Here is a 19,224-nt window from a genome sequence, read left to right as displayed (position 1 = left end):
ATGACATAACGTTCATAACGTACAGTCCTCCTCTGTTTCAGTGATGCGACTCTAAGACGACATGAGGGAGAACGTGTTGTTTGGACTTAAGATCTCGATCCAGCACGCACCGGGTCCTGAACAAAGGCCAGACCCTTCCTTCTACCTGCGACAGCAGAAACAGACTGTCATCAGTGAAGTTCAAGGAGAGAAGCTGACTTCCATCCACTCCTTGCAAAGTACAGGCCTCAACTCAAACAGGCGATCTGACCAGCTGTGTCTGTGCGCCCCCTGCTGGTACAGACGTGTCAGCAGCAGAGCGCAGACGAGGTTCTTCAAGACTGAGGAAGATTTTTTTACTTTTTCAAACTTCACAATGTTTAATCTAATCACCAGTCACAGAGGCTCAAAAGCTTTTTCAGTTTAAAAAAAATCAGTTAATGAAAGGCCACCTGCAGGACAGGTAGGGGCTGATTGATGAACAGTGGAGTTTGGCTTCACTATGGTGGTGTTTTGAGGCTGGACCGCTGACTGAAAAACTCACCTGTCTCTGGTTTCTTGACAAACCTCACTCCTTGCTCTTCAAATAACTTGCAGGCAGCGTAAACATCAGGAACAGCAATGCCGATGTGACCTGCGTGGAAGCAGGACAGCAGTGACAACCACAACAAGTCAAGCATTGAGAAGCCAACGAAACGGTCTGAACGTTGAACAAACAAGTTCTCACCAAATCCTCACGGCTCATTGTTCCCGTTGTGGTATGACAGATCTGCATCAGACTCCGTGCCCCAGTTACTGACAGGTGGAGGAATATTATTTATTATAAATAATACTCATATCGAGTTTAACTGTTGAACTGGTTGTTTCCATACGTACTGCGTGAGCTCCAGGGTGGCTCTGCGGGAGAATGTCCACACTGTCCTCTCCTTGACATCTGCCGGGGTGTCCGCCTTGTCCTCGTAACCCAGGGAGTAGAAGGTGAAGTGCATTGAAGGGAAGTCGATCTTCTGCAGCAGCCTAGAGAGCACAGAGCACTGGGGCGGTTAGGGCAGAGCAGCACGGGAGAAGTTTGGGATCAGACTGAGGACTTACATCATGCCCAGGATTCAAGTGTAGAAGTCCAGCGAGCGAGCCGGATCTTTGACCCTCAGCATCGTCTGCTGCAGCATGTAGTCCTGCAGAGAGCAGGTGGGGGAGACCAAAGCAGAGCTGAAAGAAGGGTAAACACTGGACTCCTCTGTGCCTGTGCACTTCAAAATAAGAGCAGGAAACACAAACCAGAATCCTTCACATGAAATTTGTCATTTCGTGTCATCCAGACGTCGTTTTATGTCACTTTGTATCACTTTTGTGTGTTTCAGTGTGACACATAGGAGGACACGGAAAATGAACTTTAACATGAATGCACTGAGATTCAGGATAACACGACGGGCGAGTCAGGAGCAGCGCCCTGACTCACCCTGACCAACGGCCATCACAATTCAGTTCAATTCAATTTTTATTTAGCAGCGCCAAATCACAACAACAGTCAACTTATATTGTAAGGTAGACCCATACATATGAGAAAAACCCAACAATGTCCCACTATGAAGAAGCACTTTGGCGACAGTGGGAAGGAAAAACTCCCTTTTAACAGGAAGAAACCTCCCACAGTACCAGGCTCGGGGAGTGGTGGCCGGTTGGGGAGAGTCACACACAGTGACTGGCTTACAGCTCCCAGAACAGACTGTGAATGTGCTGTGGCGTCAGTCTGTAAGCCTGTGTACTCAGGTACATTCCACAGGTGCTGGGTGGGGATGGGCAGGACGCCTTCAGTCTGATGGTGGAACGATAACAACATTTTCACATAAAACTGCAGCTTCACATAAAGCCCTTAAGATAATTTGCGATTATGGCTTTTATACTCATTATTTTAACAAACATCTCAACTTTACCTGAGTTTCAGGTGTTTAGCCTGCCTGTGAGTGTTGCTGTGGTCTCCTGCAGGTTTACACACAGCCATTCAGCAATCAGTCCTGACTTTTGACCCTGTGCCCGAGCTATAGAATCAAATCTGAGCTGTGAGGTTTGAAGCACTGACCTTAGTAAGGGCGTGTCCCTCTGAGCAGGCGGTAGACGCAGCCTCGTCCATTTCTCAGACTCCACTGATGAACGCCATCGGCGGAGCAGGGGGGTAGCTTATTGGGCTAAACAAGCACTGATCGGTTTCAGTTATTTACTGATGAACACAACAATGGACATAAGGGTCTTCTTTCAAAGAAAAAACTCAGGTAGATGTTATTTTATATATTATGCTTTGTATGTTGTTCAGTATATTTCTATGCAAAACAAGAGGAATTTCAATACACAGCAGTATATTCACAGTTGAAACCAGATATTTACATACACTTTAGGGAAAAACATAAAAACCTTTTTTTTTTGTTAAACATCAATTTAGAGTAAACCTGCTTTGTTTTAGATAAATAAATATTGAAAGATCTTTTGAATTAGTTAAATGTCAGAATAAAGAGAGAGCTGTCTATTTTTTATCACTTTCATCAAATTTAGGAGTACATATACACTAAGTTTATTGTTAATTAATAAGAAAACTCCAGACGATTCCATTCTGAGCTGAAGAAGCTTCTGATAGGCTAGTAGAGTCCATGTGAGTAAATTGGTGACACACCTGTGGATGCATATAAGGCAAAACACAGAGCCTGTTTCTTTGACATGGGAAAATCAAGAGATATCAACCAAAACACCAGGAACAGAACTGTGGAGCTCCATAAGTGTGGCTCAGTTTGGATACAATTTGGTGCCATTTGCAATTAAGAAATACAGATAGTTTCTCTCTTTACTCTTAAAGTTAACAAATGTGTTTTTTTTATATTTATCAATCTAAAAAAAATAAACATTTAGTCTGATTTGATGTTACAATTAAAAAAGTGTTTGTGTTTTTATCTGAAGAGTTTGTAAATATCTGGTTTCAACTGTATATTTGATGATGTTGGTGTTTGGCTTGATTGTCAGCACAAAGAGGGAGAGAGAGGAACAGAGCGAGAGAGAGACAGCAGGTGAGACACACATGTTAGCCAAATGGTTGTTTGCCAAAACTCATCAGAACATGTATTTCGTACCTAGTGTAACTTTTTAGATACCATTTGTTAATTTTCAAATTCTATATTTATTAAGTTCTGCAGGCTTGTTTGCACAACAAGACTAAATAATTATATAAACTTTTCTGAATCTAAATATTGTACTTTGGTAGAATTAAAAAATAAGTGTAGTGCAGGTCTATGATGATTTTTAGTGCTACTATCATCTAGTTCTGATTCTGGTTCTGTCTTGGTTAAATCCTCAGTAGTCCTGATTTTGAACTGTTGTGTCCTGTTTTAATTCCGGATCAGTTCTGGGTCTGGTTCAATTGGGGTTTAGTCCTCGTGTCTTGATACAGCCCTGATTTTGTTCTGCCTTGCTGCTTAATTAAAAAACTAGTTTAAGGTGTCCTGCATATGTGATATATTTTTTTTTCCTATATGAAGTCATTCTTTTTTGAACAAAACTCAAAACACTTCACTTCAACAAATCTTTCAGTCATTTCTAAACATGAAACACACACGCTGGGTAAGTTTTGGGTTTTTTTTTGTTGAAGTTGAGACTTTAAAAAAGAGAAAAAAGTTGTTTTAAATTTTATTTTAAAAGATGAAATCATGATGTCTCTATAAATAAACATGCAGGTGGTGAACTGGGGGTGTGATTAAAAAGCCATTTAAAGTAAAATGCATAGTTTGAGATTACAGGGAGTGCAGAATTATTAGGCAAAGGAGTATTTTGTCCACATCATCCTCTTCATGCATGTTGTCTTACTCCAAGCTGTATAGGCTCGAAAGCCTACTACCAATTAAGCATATTAGGTGATGTGCATCTCTGTAATGAGAAGGGGTGTGGTCTAATGACATCAACACCCTATATCAGGTGTGCATAATTATTAGGCAACGTCCTTTCCTTTGGCAAAATGGGTCAAAAGAAGGACTTGACAGGCTCAGAAAAGTCAAAAATAGTGAGATATCTTGCAGAGGGATGCAGCAGTCTCAAAATTGCAAAGCTTCTGAAGCGTGATCATCGACCAATCAAGCGTTTCATTCAAAATAGTCAACAGGGTCGCAAGAAGCGTGTGGAAAAACCAAGGTGCAAAATAACTGCCCATGAACTGAGAAAAGTCAAGCGTGCAGCTGCCAAGATGCCACTTGCCACCAGTTTGGCCATATTTCAGAGCTGCAACATCACTGGAGTGCCCAAAAGCACAAGGTGTGCAATACTCAGAGACATGGCCAAGGTAAGAAAGGCTGAAAGACGACCACCACTGAACAAGACACACAAGCTGAAACGTCAAGACTGGGCCAAGAAATATCTCAAGACTGATTTTTCTAAGGTTTTATGGACTGATGAAATGAGAGTGAGTCTTGATGGGCCAGATGGATGGGCCCGTGGCTGGATTGGTAAAGGGCAGAGAGCTCCAGTCCGACTTAGACGCCAGCAAGGTGGAGGTGGAGTACTGGTTTGGGCTGGTATCATCAAAGATGAGCTTGTGGGGCCTTTTCGGGTTGAGGATGGAGTCAAGCTCAACTCCCAGTCCTACTGCCAGTTTCTGGAAGACACCTTCTTCAAGCAGTGGTACAGGAAGAAGTCTGCATCCTTCAAGAAAAACATGATTTTCATGCAGGACAATGCTCCATCACACGCGTCCAAGTACTCCACAGCGTGGCTGGCAAGAAAGGGTATAAAAGAAGAAAAACTAATGACATGGCCTCCTTGTTCACCTGATCTGAACCCCATTGAGAACCTGTGGTCCATCATCAAATGTGAGATTTACAAGGAGGGAAAACAGTACACCTCTCTGAACAGTGTCTGGGAGGCTGTGGTTGCTGCTGCACGCAATGTTGATGGTGAACAGATCAAAACACTGACAGAATCCATGGATGGCAGGCTTTTGAGTGTCCTTGCAAAGAAAGGTGGCTATATTGGTCACTGATTTGTTTTTGTTTTGTTTTTGAATGTCAGAAATGTATATTTGTGAATGTGGAGATGTTATATTGGTTTCACTGGTAAAAATAAATAATTGAAATGGGTATATATTTGTTTTTTGTTAAGTTGCCTAATAATTATGCACAGTAATAGTCACCTGCACACACAGATATCCCCCTAAAATAGCTAAAACTAAAAACAAACTGAAAACTACTTCCAAAAACATTCAGCTTTGATATTAATGAGTTTTTTGGGTTCATTGAGAACATGGTTGTTGTTCAATAATAAAATTATTCCTCAAAAATACAACTTGCCTAATAATTCTGCACTCCCTGTATACAGTACACATTAGTCTCTTTAAAGTCTTCATTATCCGATGATAATCCGAGCTGAAATCACCAGATTCTAAAAAGCTGGGACGTTGTGAAAAATATCCATAAAAACAGAATGTAAAGATTTGTAACTATTCATCATAAAAAGGCAGCAACACGTCTCAACGGGGCAACAAAAGTAACATGACTGGACAGAAAAACAAAAAAAGTCTTTAAATATGGAATCATCTACAGTAAACACACTCCTGATCAAAAGTCTAAGACCACTTGAAAAATGGCAAAAAAAAAAATCATATTTTGCATGGTTGGATCTTAACAAGTTCCAAGTACAGCTTCAACATGCAGCAAGAAGAAATGGGAGTGAGACAAAGCATTTAATGAGCATGCAATTTACTGAAAACAAAGCTTAAACTGAAACAGGCTGTTTTACAGCTGATCAAAAATTTAGGAACACACCTCCAAAAAAAGAGTAATGAGTAGCTCCACCGTTATTGTTGATCACTTTAAAAATTCATTGCGGCATGCTGGATGCATGAGGTGAGTGGGAACATTTTTCCAAGTGGTGAAGACGGCCATACGAGGGGCATCTACTGTCTGGAACTATTGTCCATTTTTGTAAACTTCCCCAAAGGTTCTCAGTCTCACTGAGATGAGGGGAACACGCAGGATGGTCAAAAAGAGTTATTCTCCTGGAAGAACTAACTTCTCCTGCTGGCATTGTGTACTGTAGCATTGTCCTGTTGAAAACCCCAGTCGTTACCACGCAGACGAGGGCCTTCAGTCATGAGGGATGTTTTCTATGCGCCATAGTGGAACCATAATGATCTGGGGTGCTTTTCCCTTCAGTGGAACAATGGAGCTTTAGGAGGTGCAGGTGTCAAACGGCCGCTGGCTATGCCCAGATGTTGCAGAGACCATTTCAGCTGGGATCTGCTTGTCATGACAGTAACATTGGAAACCTTCAGGACCAACAATGTTAATTTTTTTCTCCTCAGAGAAAAAAACTTTCTTCCACCTTTCAATGTCCCATGTTTGGAGCTCTTCTGCAAAGTCCAAACGGTCAGTTCTGTGGCGTTCAAGCCCATATGGAAAAGATATATAGAAATCTTATAAAGGTTGTATCTATCTTGTGTGAAACATGTATGAAAAGCATACAAGAGTGAAAACAGATATAAGATCCCTTGAAAAATTATATAAATGAAACTTGTATGTTTCGGATACTTACTAAAACAATATATGAAAGTAATGAGAAAGTGGCCACTTTCATAAGTAAATCATATATGCCTTATATGATTCACTATATGGAGTAAACCAAATCTTATGCAAGTCTTTTATAAGTTTTTTCTATTTCTTTTCCATATGAGAGGAGACGAGGCCTTTGAAGAAGGTTTTTGTTTTTGAAGCCCTTCAGTCTCAGATGCAGTCTGATGGTTATGGGGCTGCAGTCGGCACCAGTAACAGCCTTGATTTGTGAGAGACCCTGCTTATGCACTTCAACCCGACCACGTTCAAAAAGGGAAAGTTTCATGACAATGTGACTACCTGATACTCCACATTTCTTCTTGTTGCATGTTTAAGCTCTACATGGAACCTTGTTAAGATCGAACCATTCAAAATAATATTTTCTGCCATTTTTCAAGTGGTCTTAAACTTTTGATTGGGACTGTAGTTATTACTGAATCATCAATATCATCATCACCATCCTCTAGTTATGCTGCCAGACTCAGGCTGCTGCAAGACTTCCCATGATGCACTGGGAATTTTATACGTCACCACTCCCTTTCATTAACTTGATTTCTCTCTTCTCAGGTTTGTTTCGTTCTCATCTCTGCTCCTATCAGAAGATTGCTGCTTGTCTGTGATCCTGGTTCTGTCTCGTTCTGCTAAAAGGGAGTTTTTCCTTCCCACTGTTGCTGACAGGGGATCATCTGATCAGAAAAGCCCCCTTATCTTTCATTTAAATGTAAAAATATAGACAAAAAAATGAAGCTTTATATATGAAATCCATTTTCTTTCAACATAACTTTGACATAATTCTCCTCCTTTTCAGTGAGGCATGCTTGTTATTATTATTAAAATTATTATTACACCTGTGTCAATGACAGAAAGATAAAAATAAACACCGTTTAACAGAACATGAAACATTACAACTTGTGTACAGTGAACATAAAACACTCACAGGTACAAATATCTTTACATGTGACTGATAATCCAGAAATAAACCCATGAACTACGACCATCTTTCCACTAAAATCACACAAAAACATTTTGATGTTTAATGTTTCTCATCATAAGATGAATGAAAGAAGCTGAATTCAATGCGGTTTTTAAAATTTAGAATAAAAGCAGGTCAACATTTATGCTTTATCAGTTTATGTTTGTCTCCTGCCATCTTAATCCCTATGTTTTCAGGCTGGGACATTTACCAAAGTTCCTGCCTCACTTACTTCCTGAGATTGTCAGTGAGACAACAACATCAAATTTTTAGGTGTTTTGATTTGTCTGGTTGTTTTAATGAGAGAAGAAAAAGGTCAAAAACAACCCTGACACTATAAAACTTCCTTAAACACTGAAAAACGTGAAGCTTCAAACAGACTCTATCGTTTATTGTTTTTCAAGGGAAAAAAACAAAACAAAACAAAACAAAATTGTTTCACAAAATGGGAACAAATTCAATTTAAAAAGTGACCTAAGAGAAATATACATTTATGCATTTGTACGAGCTGAAATGCTTCACTCCTCCCGTGACGCGTTCACAGTCCGATGTGTCAAAGAGTGTTCGCTTAAACGAGTGTAAACGGAGGATAAAAAGCAGCCTTTTTTCAGAGCGAGGCACATCCGTTATCTCCGCACCGTCTTGCGGTTCTCCAGCAGCAGCACCACCAGCCGGCTCTTAAGCGTGGGTAGTTTGTTGCCATAGTTCTCCTGCAGAACGGTGTTCATCCTGGCAGCGGAGGCTCCGCAGGCTTGGCAGCGAGCCGGAGTCTGGAATGTTCAGCAGCGTGTGAAACAAGTCCAGCCACAGGTCGCTGTGAGGTTTTCTGGGGGTGGGGGGGTTACCATCAGCACACATATGCACCAAAAACGAGGTCAAATAAAGACAAATGGGAGCTTCCTTTGAGCACTCACCTTCTAAACACGCCGTTTGTCTTCCACACGCCTCCTTCGTTGGTCACCTGCATGTACGTCCCAAACAGCATGCAGTACACGGTCCCCGCAATCCCAAAGTAGTCGGTCTGAAACACAAACAACAGTCAGACCTTCAGAATAAAACTCGCTTTCCATCTTTAAAAGGAGTCTTCAACAAAATCTTCAGATGTTTATTTCTATAAAACATGTGGGGCTCCAGATGTCGTGGTTCACACATCGGGTGACATGCAAAAGCTCTCTGTTTGAGAACAGAAGGCGACAAGCCTTTTGGCTTTGTGTCAGGAAATGATCTGTTATATGAAGGCACAGCTGAAAATAGCCTCCTATTAACCATCAAAAACAGTCATCAGGTCATGAAATGTGTTCATGACACTTCCCGGTGTTCCTCCGAGTGTCTGAGGGACGCCTGAGAGTGATGATCAGCTGAACCCTATAATCCCCTTTAAATGGAGAGAACTCAGCTCATACAAGATCTACAAGATCATTTCCCATAACATCATGCTCTTTTCATTCAGCCAGCTGACCGAGTGACCTCCAGAGATGAAACTCATCATACAAAGACACAGGCTACCATCACAAACTATCAGCTGTGCAAATCTAAATATGAATTATCGCGAGGAAAATGAGACCAGCAAGACCTTTTTAATGAACCTGAAAACTTGATAAGCTGAGTTTTGGACTTTCCATTAGATTAACAACACTACAAAGTTTCCCGTACACAACTCCAGGGACAGAAACAACAAACACCGGGCGCTAACCCACAGAGACATTACTCTTAGCTCTCAAACACATACAGAGTATGAGAGAAGCTGCAGCTCAGGAAAAACCGCACTACTGTCCAATGTTGCTGAAACGTGACAGTGTTCGACCCTCCCTGTGTATGTTAATGCCTCTTCTTGTCCTTGCTGTGCTCACCTGGTAGTTCCACGGTTTTCCACTCAGCATCTCTGTGCACTGGAAGCCCGACGTCAGGCACTTGGCAGTGAATGCAGTGCCTGCTGGGAAGAGCTCCATGTCGATGCTCTGTCCGAGGTCGACAAGGACCAGGCCGTGGTCCGCGCTCTCTGAATCGAAACGCTTGTTCTCCAAGAACCTGAAGGACACGAGTGATGACGAGGCGTTTCAACAGAGCCTGAAACTGAAGTGTCGCGAGGGGAGGACCGGGCCTGCCCGCCTCACCTCTGACACTTAAGCTGCAAATACGAGCAGCGCAGAGATAAAAGCAGCGTGTGATTGGTACCTCTCTCCCAGCAGGAAGTTGTCAGGTTTGATGTCGGCGTGGATGATGTGGATCCTGTGCAGCAGCTCCACCATGTGGAGGATGCAGACGGTGAAGTACATGACGAGGGGCTGAGGCATCACTTTGTCACTGAGGGTTCTGTACATGTTCACAGCGTTCTGCAGGTGGAGCAACAGCATTACAGTGAAACAGAGAAGCTTTAAACCGACCGACTGAATAGTCTCTGCAGACTCCACAACAATGGTTTAAACCATCATAACAACTTATGGGGGGGAAACTGTTTTTATTATTAAGGCTTGTATTTGTAAAATTTGATACCAAATAGGCTGCTTGGCTTCAATTCCACTAATTAGAGCCCCTGAACTGGACGTCTGGACTGTGTGCTGTTTTAGCCTTTTTGGAGCATTTTTAATGACATCATCTGACGAATAACAAGGCTGCTGTGAGGTTACCGTGCCAACAGACCGACCCACATGTCCAAGCTCAGCTGTGGCAAGCAAAACTCTAGTATTTAAAGTTTCTCTTCCTTCATACTGATTAACAGTCTTTGTCATCCATGTTATGGATTCATTATGTGCTCAACTTATTGTTTAATATACTGAAAAGTGACCACTAGAAAATTCTGTAACAAAAGTCAAGTTACGTAAACACAGATCAAATCCGAAATTATGGCGCAAAAACGAAGAAACCAACAAATTACTCTATTTTAAAAACATATATACAAAAGTAAATTTATATCCATAAATCCACACTGACGGTAACTGACCAGCAGGGTGCCGTAGCTGTGAAGCTCACCGAGCAGCACGCTCCCGTTATGGAAGAGGTGAGCTGAGTGCATACTGCTGTAGAGGTGACGGACGTCGGGCCTCAGCCGAGCGTCGAGCTGGGTGTTGATGTAAAACTCCCAGGGATTGGCCGGCTTCTGAACCTGCAGCGAGGACACATGTGAATCCTGCAGTCATGTCCAAATGTCTCTGAGAACACGGTTCATTTCTGAGATGATTCAATAAGATTTGTTTCACCACTACATTAAAAAAAAAAAAAAAAAAGGAGCTGAGTAACACAGAGACAGGGACGCGGCACTCTTCATCCGCAGCCTCACCTTTAAAACGGTCTTCTCTAAGGTCACGGGGTTCGTGGCCTGGTAAACTGTCGCAAAGGCTCCCTCTCCAAGAACGCAGTCCACTCTGAGGGACTCCTTTCCTGTCACGACACAAACATTCATCGTTTCAATCAACACAGCGTACAGTTTTTCTCTGCAGCTGGATCAAAGCCAGACTTCCACACCTAACGGAGCAGGCGCTGCAGATCTTACCCATGCTGATGGTCATTTTTGGAGTGATGTTCGGTATGTTGCACTGCCAGGTGGTGCAGCGCGGATGGGTGGCGAGAGGCGGGCTGAGTCCAGACAGCAGGCTGGAGATCAGTTCGGTGTCCCAGGGATCCGACATCAGCTGGACTGCCCCCGTCTGGGCTTTCTGCGGCGTGTCACTGTTCATTGAGATGTCAGCGCTCAGCCTCAGCCCCCTCTCTGGACTCATGGGTTCGTCCTCCCTGCTGATTGATGTCGGGCTCATGGGCACGTCAGCACAGAGCTGTGGGTGCCCTGGACTCATGGGGAAGTCCAGATTCTTGGGCTGATGGGGACTCAGGAAGGCATCCAGGTCTGGCTCGGCCATGGCCTCTGGGCTCCTGATGGCTAGCCAGTCTGGTTTGAGAGCACCCTCGGGGCTCATGGGAACGTCACAGACCTGATTCTGGGCTTGCTGGGGGCTGCTGGGGGTCTCTAGGTCCTCCATGATCTGAAAAGGTTCGCTCATGGGTCTGCCTGAGATGAAGGAGGCCTGCTTGGGTGGCTGCTCGGGGCTTGCATACACCTCCCAGCCGGGCCCCGCTGTCCTAGAGGAGTCGGCAGGACAGAGCGTCTGGTCCCTGAAGGACAGCACGCCGGGAGGAGGAGGCTGCACCATGGTGAGTGAGGACGCAGTAAGGCAGTGCTGGGCCGCTGCAAACTCCTCTCCCACGATGGTGCCCTGCCTGGCAGAGGAGGGCACCGTCTGGCCGACGGTGCTTTCGTCGGTCGGACTCTGCTCCAGGATGGGGCTAACAGAGGAGAGGACACATCTGTGACATCTGCACTGATAACAGTGACACGAATGGGCAGTGGATACCTGAAGACTGATTACCTCAGCTTTTTGGTCTGACGCCTCAGGTAAGCTTCTTCATCAGCTTCCCCCTCACATTTATTCTCTGTGGGGCAGAAACATTTATTATTTAGGGAAACTTTAAATTACTTTCAGCTTGTTATTAAAATGAGACAGGTGCGGAGGCTGCGGGAGGAATAAGCCGCAGGTTTGGCTCCTCTTACCTCGGTCCTCGAGGAAGTCGCTGCTGATAAAGGTTTTGCGAGTGAATGGCGTGGAGACGAACTGAGCCAGCATGGCGAAGTCTGTGGTGCTGTTGGGACAGGCGGCGAGCGAGTTGAGCGAGTTGTAGCGAGCTCCCCACATGGTGCTCTCATCTGGGATCAGATCTGAAGGAGTCTCCTGATGAGGATAAGAAAAACACGAGGATGTGAACCTGAAACAAACACACCAAACACTCGTCCAGAAATCTGGAATTTAGCTTAACATGAGAAAATTCACTCACGTTGGGCTTGTCTGCCTTTGACACCGGGATTTCAGCCAGAGCTCTGACTCCTTTAGGCTTCTCGGCATCAGCAGGAGCAGCGGCACTAAACAGCACAGGGACAAAATAACAGGAACACTTGGCTGTCATGAAGATGCACTTCATTTTATCCTCAAGGTTTCACAGCAGCACAAACATTAAGATGAACTGATCTACAAAAAAACATATGACAGAATGAAATGTGTGCCATTCTGCACCTTGACCCCAGCAGCTGAAAGAGTCCACGACAAACAGGAATTATTTAAAAACGGGGGTTTGTGGGTTTTTCTCATAAAATAAGTGAAAAATATGTCTGTGTTTGTTTTAGCAGCCTTTAGCAAACACCATTTCCCAGAAGCCTTGAGTGTTTGTGAACTAGGTCTCTCCTAGTAATGACATTTAAATCTCAGTGTGAGTTCAGTGAGACCTGAAGCTGGAGATCACATCAACATCTGAGTGGAAATCAAAAGTTAAATCCTCCTGAAAGCTGTTTTATTGCATTCACTACACGAGCTAACAGAGTAAACAACTGTTAAAAAAAGTCTATAAATTACCACCTTTGTTATTCATATTCAAAATTAAAAGCACTAAAGAGTCCCCGAGTCTTCTCAGGCTGAAGCACAAAATTCTCTTATCCTGGATAAGCAGAAGAAGATAGATGGATACAGGACATCCAGCACAGACAGAATATCACACAGGTACAAGTACATGGGAGTGTAACGTCACAGCTGGGGTTTAGGGTGTCCAAAGTGTGGGGGCCATATTTACCTGCGGTTTTCTTTGCTGTCATCATCCTGAAAGATGGTGAATGGAGTCGTGGTGGGAGGCTTAGATAATGAGGAGGCTCCTCCTGCTAATCATCAGAGACAGAATAATTAGGTTATCTGGAGCGAGACCAAGAATCAGTCTCAGAGGTTCAGGCCTGAGTTGGCTTTGACTCAAACAGGAGGAACATTAATTTTAAGCACTGGTGACCGGATCCAGTTAGATTCTGTGAAAATTATCCCGACTGTGTTCAGAGCCTATTTACCGCCTATCCAGAATCCGGCTTCAGACTCCTTCTCGGCAGCGTGGAGGACTGATGTGCTGCTGAACGGTTCCTCGAGTAAGGTCGGAGCCTGGAACATGTCCATGATCACGCCTGAGTCGACACAAAGAAGTAAACAACTCAGTGAAGGAGTTTTTACCACAGCCGCCAAAGCCTGAGCAGCAGTGAAGAGCAGTTTGATTAAAGGACAGAGACATAACATGAAAGTAACTCTTTGAATCCAAAAACATTAAATTTGATATAAAAACACCTCTGACGTGACAGCAAAGAGACAAACTGTCGTGCTCACCCAGCGCCTCCCGTGTGTTGACAGTAGGTGACGGCAGCACCCGCGACGGCGTGGCCTGAACGAAGCCGAGCGAGTTATTAGGAGTGACGTGAGACAAGTTAGCTGTGGCTCCCTGCGACACTGAGAGGGACAAAGAGGGCTGTGACTACATCCACCAGAGACACGCAACAGCTCGACAAAATAAAAGCACACTTACCATCAAGCTTGTCCTCAGGCTCTGCAGGCAGACCCACATCCCTGAGAGAAAGACAAGATCAGTAACGTATCTAACCGTCTCTGTAGCTGTTCTTACATCTCGCATTTTCATGATATTAAATATTAGGTTCAATGTTTTCCTTGCACAACCAGAAACCTATGCTCCACAGAGTATCAGAAGCAGCGTCGAGGGAGTTAGAGGGTACTCACGTTGCATTGTTCTCTGGGGGTGAGAGCCTGTCTGTGCTCTCAAAGCTCACAGGCTGATGAAGTGAGGTATGTGGGACCGCTGAGGTCCAGCGGAGCGGCTCCCGATCTGCAGACTTCTGCAAACCCACGCCCCGCTCAGCTGGGACAGAGGGATGATGGGATGCCACCAAACTTAGCGTGTCAATGTTCTGCTGGTGAGGAGGTTCGGGAATGCTGGCGGCGGCCTCTTGGATGAAGGTCGGCTCGGTGTTTAATCTCAAGCCAAGAGAGCGCCGGCTGCTCAGACGGTTTGAGGGCGGAGGTTGCTTGAAGGAGGGTTGGGTAAGACTCGGGTTTACATCGGCAGCCGTTTCTGCTGCAGGCGGCTGAAATAAAGAAGAAGAAAAGCCTCTCAGACTGACGCAGTGAACCCGATGTGCTTATCACTCACTGTTTTCATTCTTGGATGCTGCTAGAGCAACTTTGCATGATTCGCAGCTCAGACTAGGGCTGCTCGATTATGGCAAAAATGATAATCACGATTATTTTCACTGAAATTGAGATCACGATTATTTGACGATATTTATTTAACCCTTTAAGACCTACTATAGAACCAAGTCCACCAGAGCTTATATTATTATTTTTTTTTTTTATATGCTGTAGTGCCATTTGTGGGAGCATTTCAAGTTGCTATACATCAATACAACTGTTATAGCCCATATTTTAATAGTATGTATGCATTAAGTCCATAGTAATTACATAAATTGCAAAAAAGTGCAATAAACTACAAAAAAAATTGAAAATCGCTTTTGTTTTGTTTACATATATTTCTACTTGGAGAAATTTAAGAGGTTTATCCCTCAAAACTTTAAATACAATAAAGTTGCAAAAAATAGTTTACAACAACAGGAAATTTATTTTGAGTGTCTTCATAGTTTTATTTTGGAGATACAGCAATTTTTATATACACTGCAGGAAAAACAAAAAACAATCCTATGATGCAAATTTGCAAAGAAAACAGCATGTGCATCATTTCAGCGTGCTGCTCTGACCGGCTTTAAAGGGTTAACAATGACTTTAAAAAAATAATATAAAATAGTGTGCAACACCACTGAAGTTTTTTTTTTTTTTTTAAACTCTCTTTTCAACCAATGGCAGTCACTCTCCAAATAACTTTTGCTTAACTTTCCGAGCTTCCCTCGGGTCCTCTTAATCAGCGGTCTCCAACCTTTTTTGCGCCACGGACTGGTTTATGCCCGACAATATTTTCACGGACCGGCCTTTAAGGTGTCGCGGATAAATGAGGGAGGGGCTAATAATCGGCTCAGTCATTTTTAATGATCGTTGAAAGCCCAGATCGTAATCGTGATTAAAATTCGATTAATTGAGCAGCCCTAGCTCAGACTAATCCTTACTTGTCTTTTTTTCCCCTTATTATTTTTGCTGGCACTTTGGCTTTGAGCCTGAAGCTTAGGCCTCTGATGCACATTCAGCACAGCCTATTGCATCAGGATGCTTTCGTCTTACCTTTTGAGATGAAGTCTGTCTGATTTCAAGATCGCAGAAAACTTTCTCCAGCAACCATTTATTCCTCTCCTCAAACTCGCTCTGTGTCAGCGCTGACATGAAAACAATAAAAAGGACATTTACTAGAAATCCAGACAAGTGTTCGGAACACGGATTTATTTTAACTGCAGAATTAAAAACTCACTGAAGTCTGTCTTGTCTTTCTCCTCCTGCTCACGGAGCTTGCGGAAGTAATTCTGAGCTCGGGCCTCTTCGAAGCATAGCTCAGATTCGTCGCAGACGAGATCTTCTACCGTGTACTCGGACACGGTCTGAATGCCAGAGCCCTGACTGGTGGGAATTGTCCCGGAAGTCTCAGAGCGAGAGACTCTGTGAGCGACAGAAGAAATCAGGTGACATCATGCTGTTAAGATCCTCGAAACTGTGCGAGTGTAGATGAACGTAAAGTGAAGCTCTTCTGCTTCTATTCTCTGTCACAGAAAGCCCATCCCAGTACACGAATTTTTACATTAACTGGAAGAAATTCCACATGAATCAATCCCTGTGAGCCCAAAGCCATCATCAGGCAAAGCTACTCTAGGATCAACAGCTGACATTTGCCACATTATGACTTTCTAAGATGCTTATTCCACCTTTGATGAGATAAAAGGAAGACAGATTTAAAAAACAGAAGATCTTTTTCCAAAAAATTCCAAATAAAACAAACAAACCCTCCTAAGACACTTTTATTTACTGTTCCTGTGGTTAATGTAAATCTAATTTGCTTCCAGAAACACAGTTAAAGGGTGACTTAAACTCTTTCCTCCCCCCCCCTATTTCTGTCTTTGAGCCTCCTCCTTTTTCATCTCATGGCTGTAACATGTTGTGTTGGTACGAGCGCACTCTGCTGACATCAGAAACAGGAACCCCAAAAACTGAGTTCAGTGTTTCACTCACATGTCGATGAATTTACTCGCAGGTGGTTTGGAGGGACAGTCCACAGACATCTGTGACAGAGGACGCACAGTGTGAATGGAAAAGCAGAAAATGGCATTCATGCACAATTAGGATGAAAAACCAGAGATAAACACACCTTGTTCTGAGTGACAGGCTCTCTGTGGGGCACCTGATTGGTTAAATTGGAGTTCTGCAAAGGGTTTCGACTTCCTGCTTCATAAAATATACATATAAAAAAAATAGTCAGACAGTAGAACAACAATAAAATTTTCTAAAGAAAGAAATCCAACATTATATAATAAAGGAACTTTTAAATAAGCTATCTTACCGGACACTGCCGTCTCACTTCTGGTTCTGGTCTGAAACTGCCTGCAGATCAGAGTTTCTGTTAGCCCACAGTATGTAACATACAGCACAGTAACATACCGCTGTCACTGCATGTGTAGAGTGACTACACACAGCCAGATATCATTCACATTAGAAGGCCGGATTAATATCCAGGCTTCAGTTGTTAACACAGACTTTAAATTCTTTCACTTCTTAATTGCACCATCCCTAAAAGATTACAGCAATATTAGAGTTTCCATACCCCAGATTATGTGAACGTCCTGCCCGGACAAGAGTGACGTAAATGCCATCATCAGAGGGTAAACGCGAGGCTCAGAGCAGATGCTCACACTTTATTACTGCTGGGGCTTTCCATCACGCTTCCTTTAGACCAGGAGTCTCAAACTTAAATGAGCTGTGGGCCACTGCTGGCACGGTCACCTCATGCAGGGCTCTAGACCAGAGGTGGGCAACTCCAGGTCTTGAGGGCCAGTGTCCCCGCAGGTTTTAGATGTGTCCTTGAACCAACACAGCTGATTTGAATGGCTAAATTAGGTCCTCAACATGTCCTGAAGTTCTCCAGAGGCCTGGTAACGAACTAATCATGTGATTCAGGTGTGTTGACCCAAGGTGAGATCTAAAACCTACTTTTAATACAATAACAGGCTGGCAGTTGGGTTAACAACAGCTACACCACAACACAGAGGTTAAACCACTTCCACACATTTCCACTGGCATACTTTCTCTACAAAACACTCTGAAAGGTATCTACATAGGCCAGACTCCCACCGACACTGGCACAGACAGCTTTGTATTTAACCGTCTGAGGTTACCATGAGAAACTTCGTCTCACTCTTCAAATGCTTACTTGTATTCATGGAGAACAGTGCTGGCTGGATGAGCTTGGTTCTCCAGCGCTTTCTGGTATACTGCATCAGCCTGTTCATGCAGTCCTCTCTGTTCAAAGTGCTGAGCCCAGGCCACATACAGGGCAGCTGTCCTGGTGCCGACGCCCCTACTGAAGACCTGACTGTACAGGGAAACAGGGTCCACGTAATAACTTGCCTGTAAGACACAGTGAGGCAAGAAAAGAGCTCGAGTAAGACTTTATCCAACTTAAAAAGATACAAACTATGGAGACAACTGTAAAAATACAATGTTTTAATCAGACTTACACATTTGATGCAGTAGTTCACATATCTGATGTCATTCGCGTATTGCTCGACATTCAAAAATCTCTGGATGAGACGCTCAAACACCAGCAACATCCCTCTGCCACCATCTGCAGGTAGCCTCTGCTCCAGGTACTCCACAAACCTAAAGAAGTACCCAGAGAAACTTGCCTTCAGTACTTCTCATTTTGTGTGCATCTTTTTGTATTAAATCATCAAAAAATGATTCACAATATTTTTGTGACAGACTATTATTGTATTTTATTAAGATATTACGCAGTTATTTATCTTTGAGGCTGGTTGGTTTGCTGTTTTGTGCTCTGAGACAAGCAAACATTTGTGATACATATATTCAGCCTTAATATCCAAAAGTGTTATTAAATAACCTAAAGCTGGAAATAGACGGTAAAGAACAGGAAGTGTGACTTTGAAAAGTAAATCCAGGTCTACTTCCGACGTCAACACTCAAAAATGAAATAAGCGGACGATCATTTGTTGTGTACCTCCTGTGTTTAAGACTGTCTCTTACACTCTTACAGGTTTCAATATGATTTTAATGGCTGCAGGACTAATAACTTTTCCTAAATTACTATAAAACATTACACATCAGTGAAAACAGTCGAAATTCTCACTTGATCCAGGCGTCCAGTGGGTCGTCACCTGTGTATGAGGTCAAACTGTTTTCAAAACGCCTGAAGGGTAGAAGTATGAGTAATTAAAACATGTCTGACAGCTACGTTGTTTATGAATTAGTTATAAAACATCCATACATTCATGTTAGCACTGAAGCTAACCCCTTCAATTGAGCTAACAGCGGCTAACGTCCATGTTCCATCGTGACTTACTGTAAATACGAGGCGATATCCATTTCGCTTTAAGTTAAAAAAAAGTTCTCCCAAGAAAACCGATAGTAAACTTTTTTGTAGCACTTAATTCCTCTGGTTTGATATCTAAAAAATTCGCATATTTAGCCTTGTTGTTGTCCTCCGAGCCGCTAACGTTCCCCTTACATTTCAAATTTCGCGCTAAGCCAATAGCGTTTCAGAGGGCGTAGGAAATCCACGCCCATAACACGTGACGCACAGGCGTAAAAAAAATTAAACAAAATGTATTAAAAACTAAAAAACATCACACAAAGTGCCGTCTATAGTGCCCTTTCTGTGAGATTC

General features: G+C 43.2%; 1 protein-coding gene across 1 annotated transcript; it reads right to left on the bottom strand.

Annotated features, from left to right (window-relative positions):
* Positions 1-7,329: 7,329 nt before the first annotated feature.
* Positions 7,330-19,189, bottom strand: LOC120724974 (mitotic checkpoint serine/threonine-protein kinase BUB1-like). The gene is given in 25 exon segments (XM_040017528.1): positions 7,330-8,265; positions 8,267-8,356; positions 8,445-8,551; positions 9,381-9,558; positions 9,706-9,863; positions 10,472-10,633; positions 10,808-10,908; positions 11,021-11,808; positions 11,892-11,955; positions 12,074-12,251; positions 12,355-12,439; positions 13,141-13,225; positions 13,403-13,513; positions 13,710-13,829; positions 13,906-13,946; positions 14,115-14,479; positions 15,621-15,712; positions 15,805-15,989; positions 16,557-16,606; positions 16,693-16,766; positions 16,885-16,925; positions 17,752-17,948; positions 18,059-18,200; positions 18,688-18,747; positions 18,901-19,189. Coding segments are annotated over 25 exon segments (3,606 nt in total). The 5' UTR covers positions 18,924-19,189; the 3' UTR covers positions 7,330-8,156.
* Between the last annotated feature and the right edge of the window lie 35 nt (positions 19,190-19,224).

Source organism: Simochromis diagramma, unplaced genomic scaffold, assembly GCF_900408965.1.
Source record: "Simochromis diagramma unplaced genomic scaffold, fSimDia1.1 OVJJ01000802.1, whole genome shotgun sequence".
Classification (NCBI taxonomy): Eukaryota; Metazoa; Chordata; class Actinopteri; order Cichliformes; family Cichlidae; genus Simochromis; species Simochromis diagramma.
The sequence above is the reverse complement of the archived record's forward strand: the minus strand, read 5'-3'. Positions and strand labels throughout refer to the sequence as shown.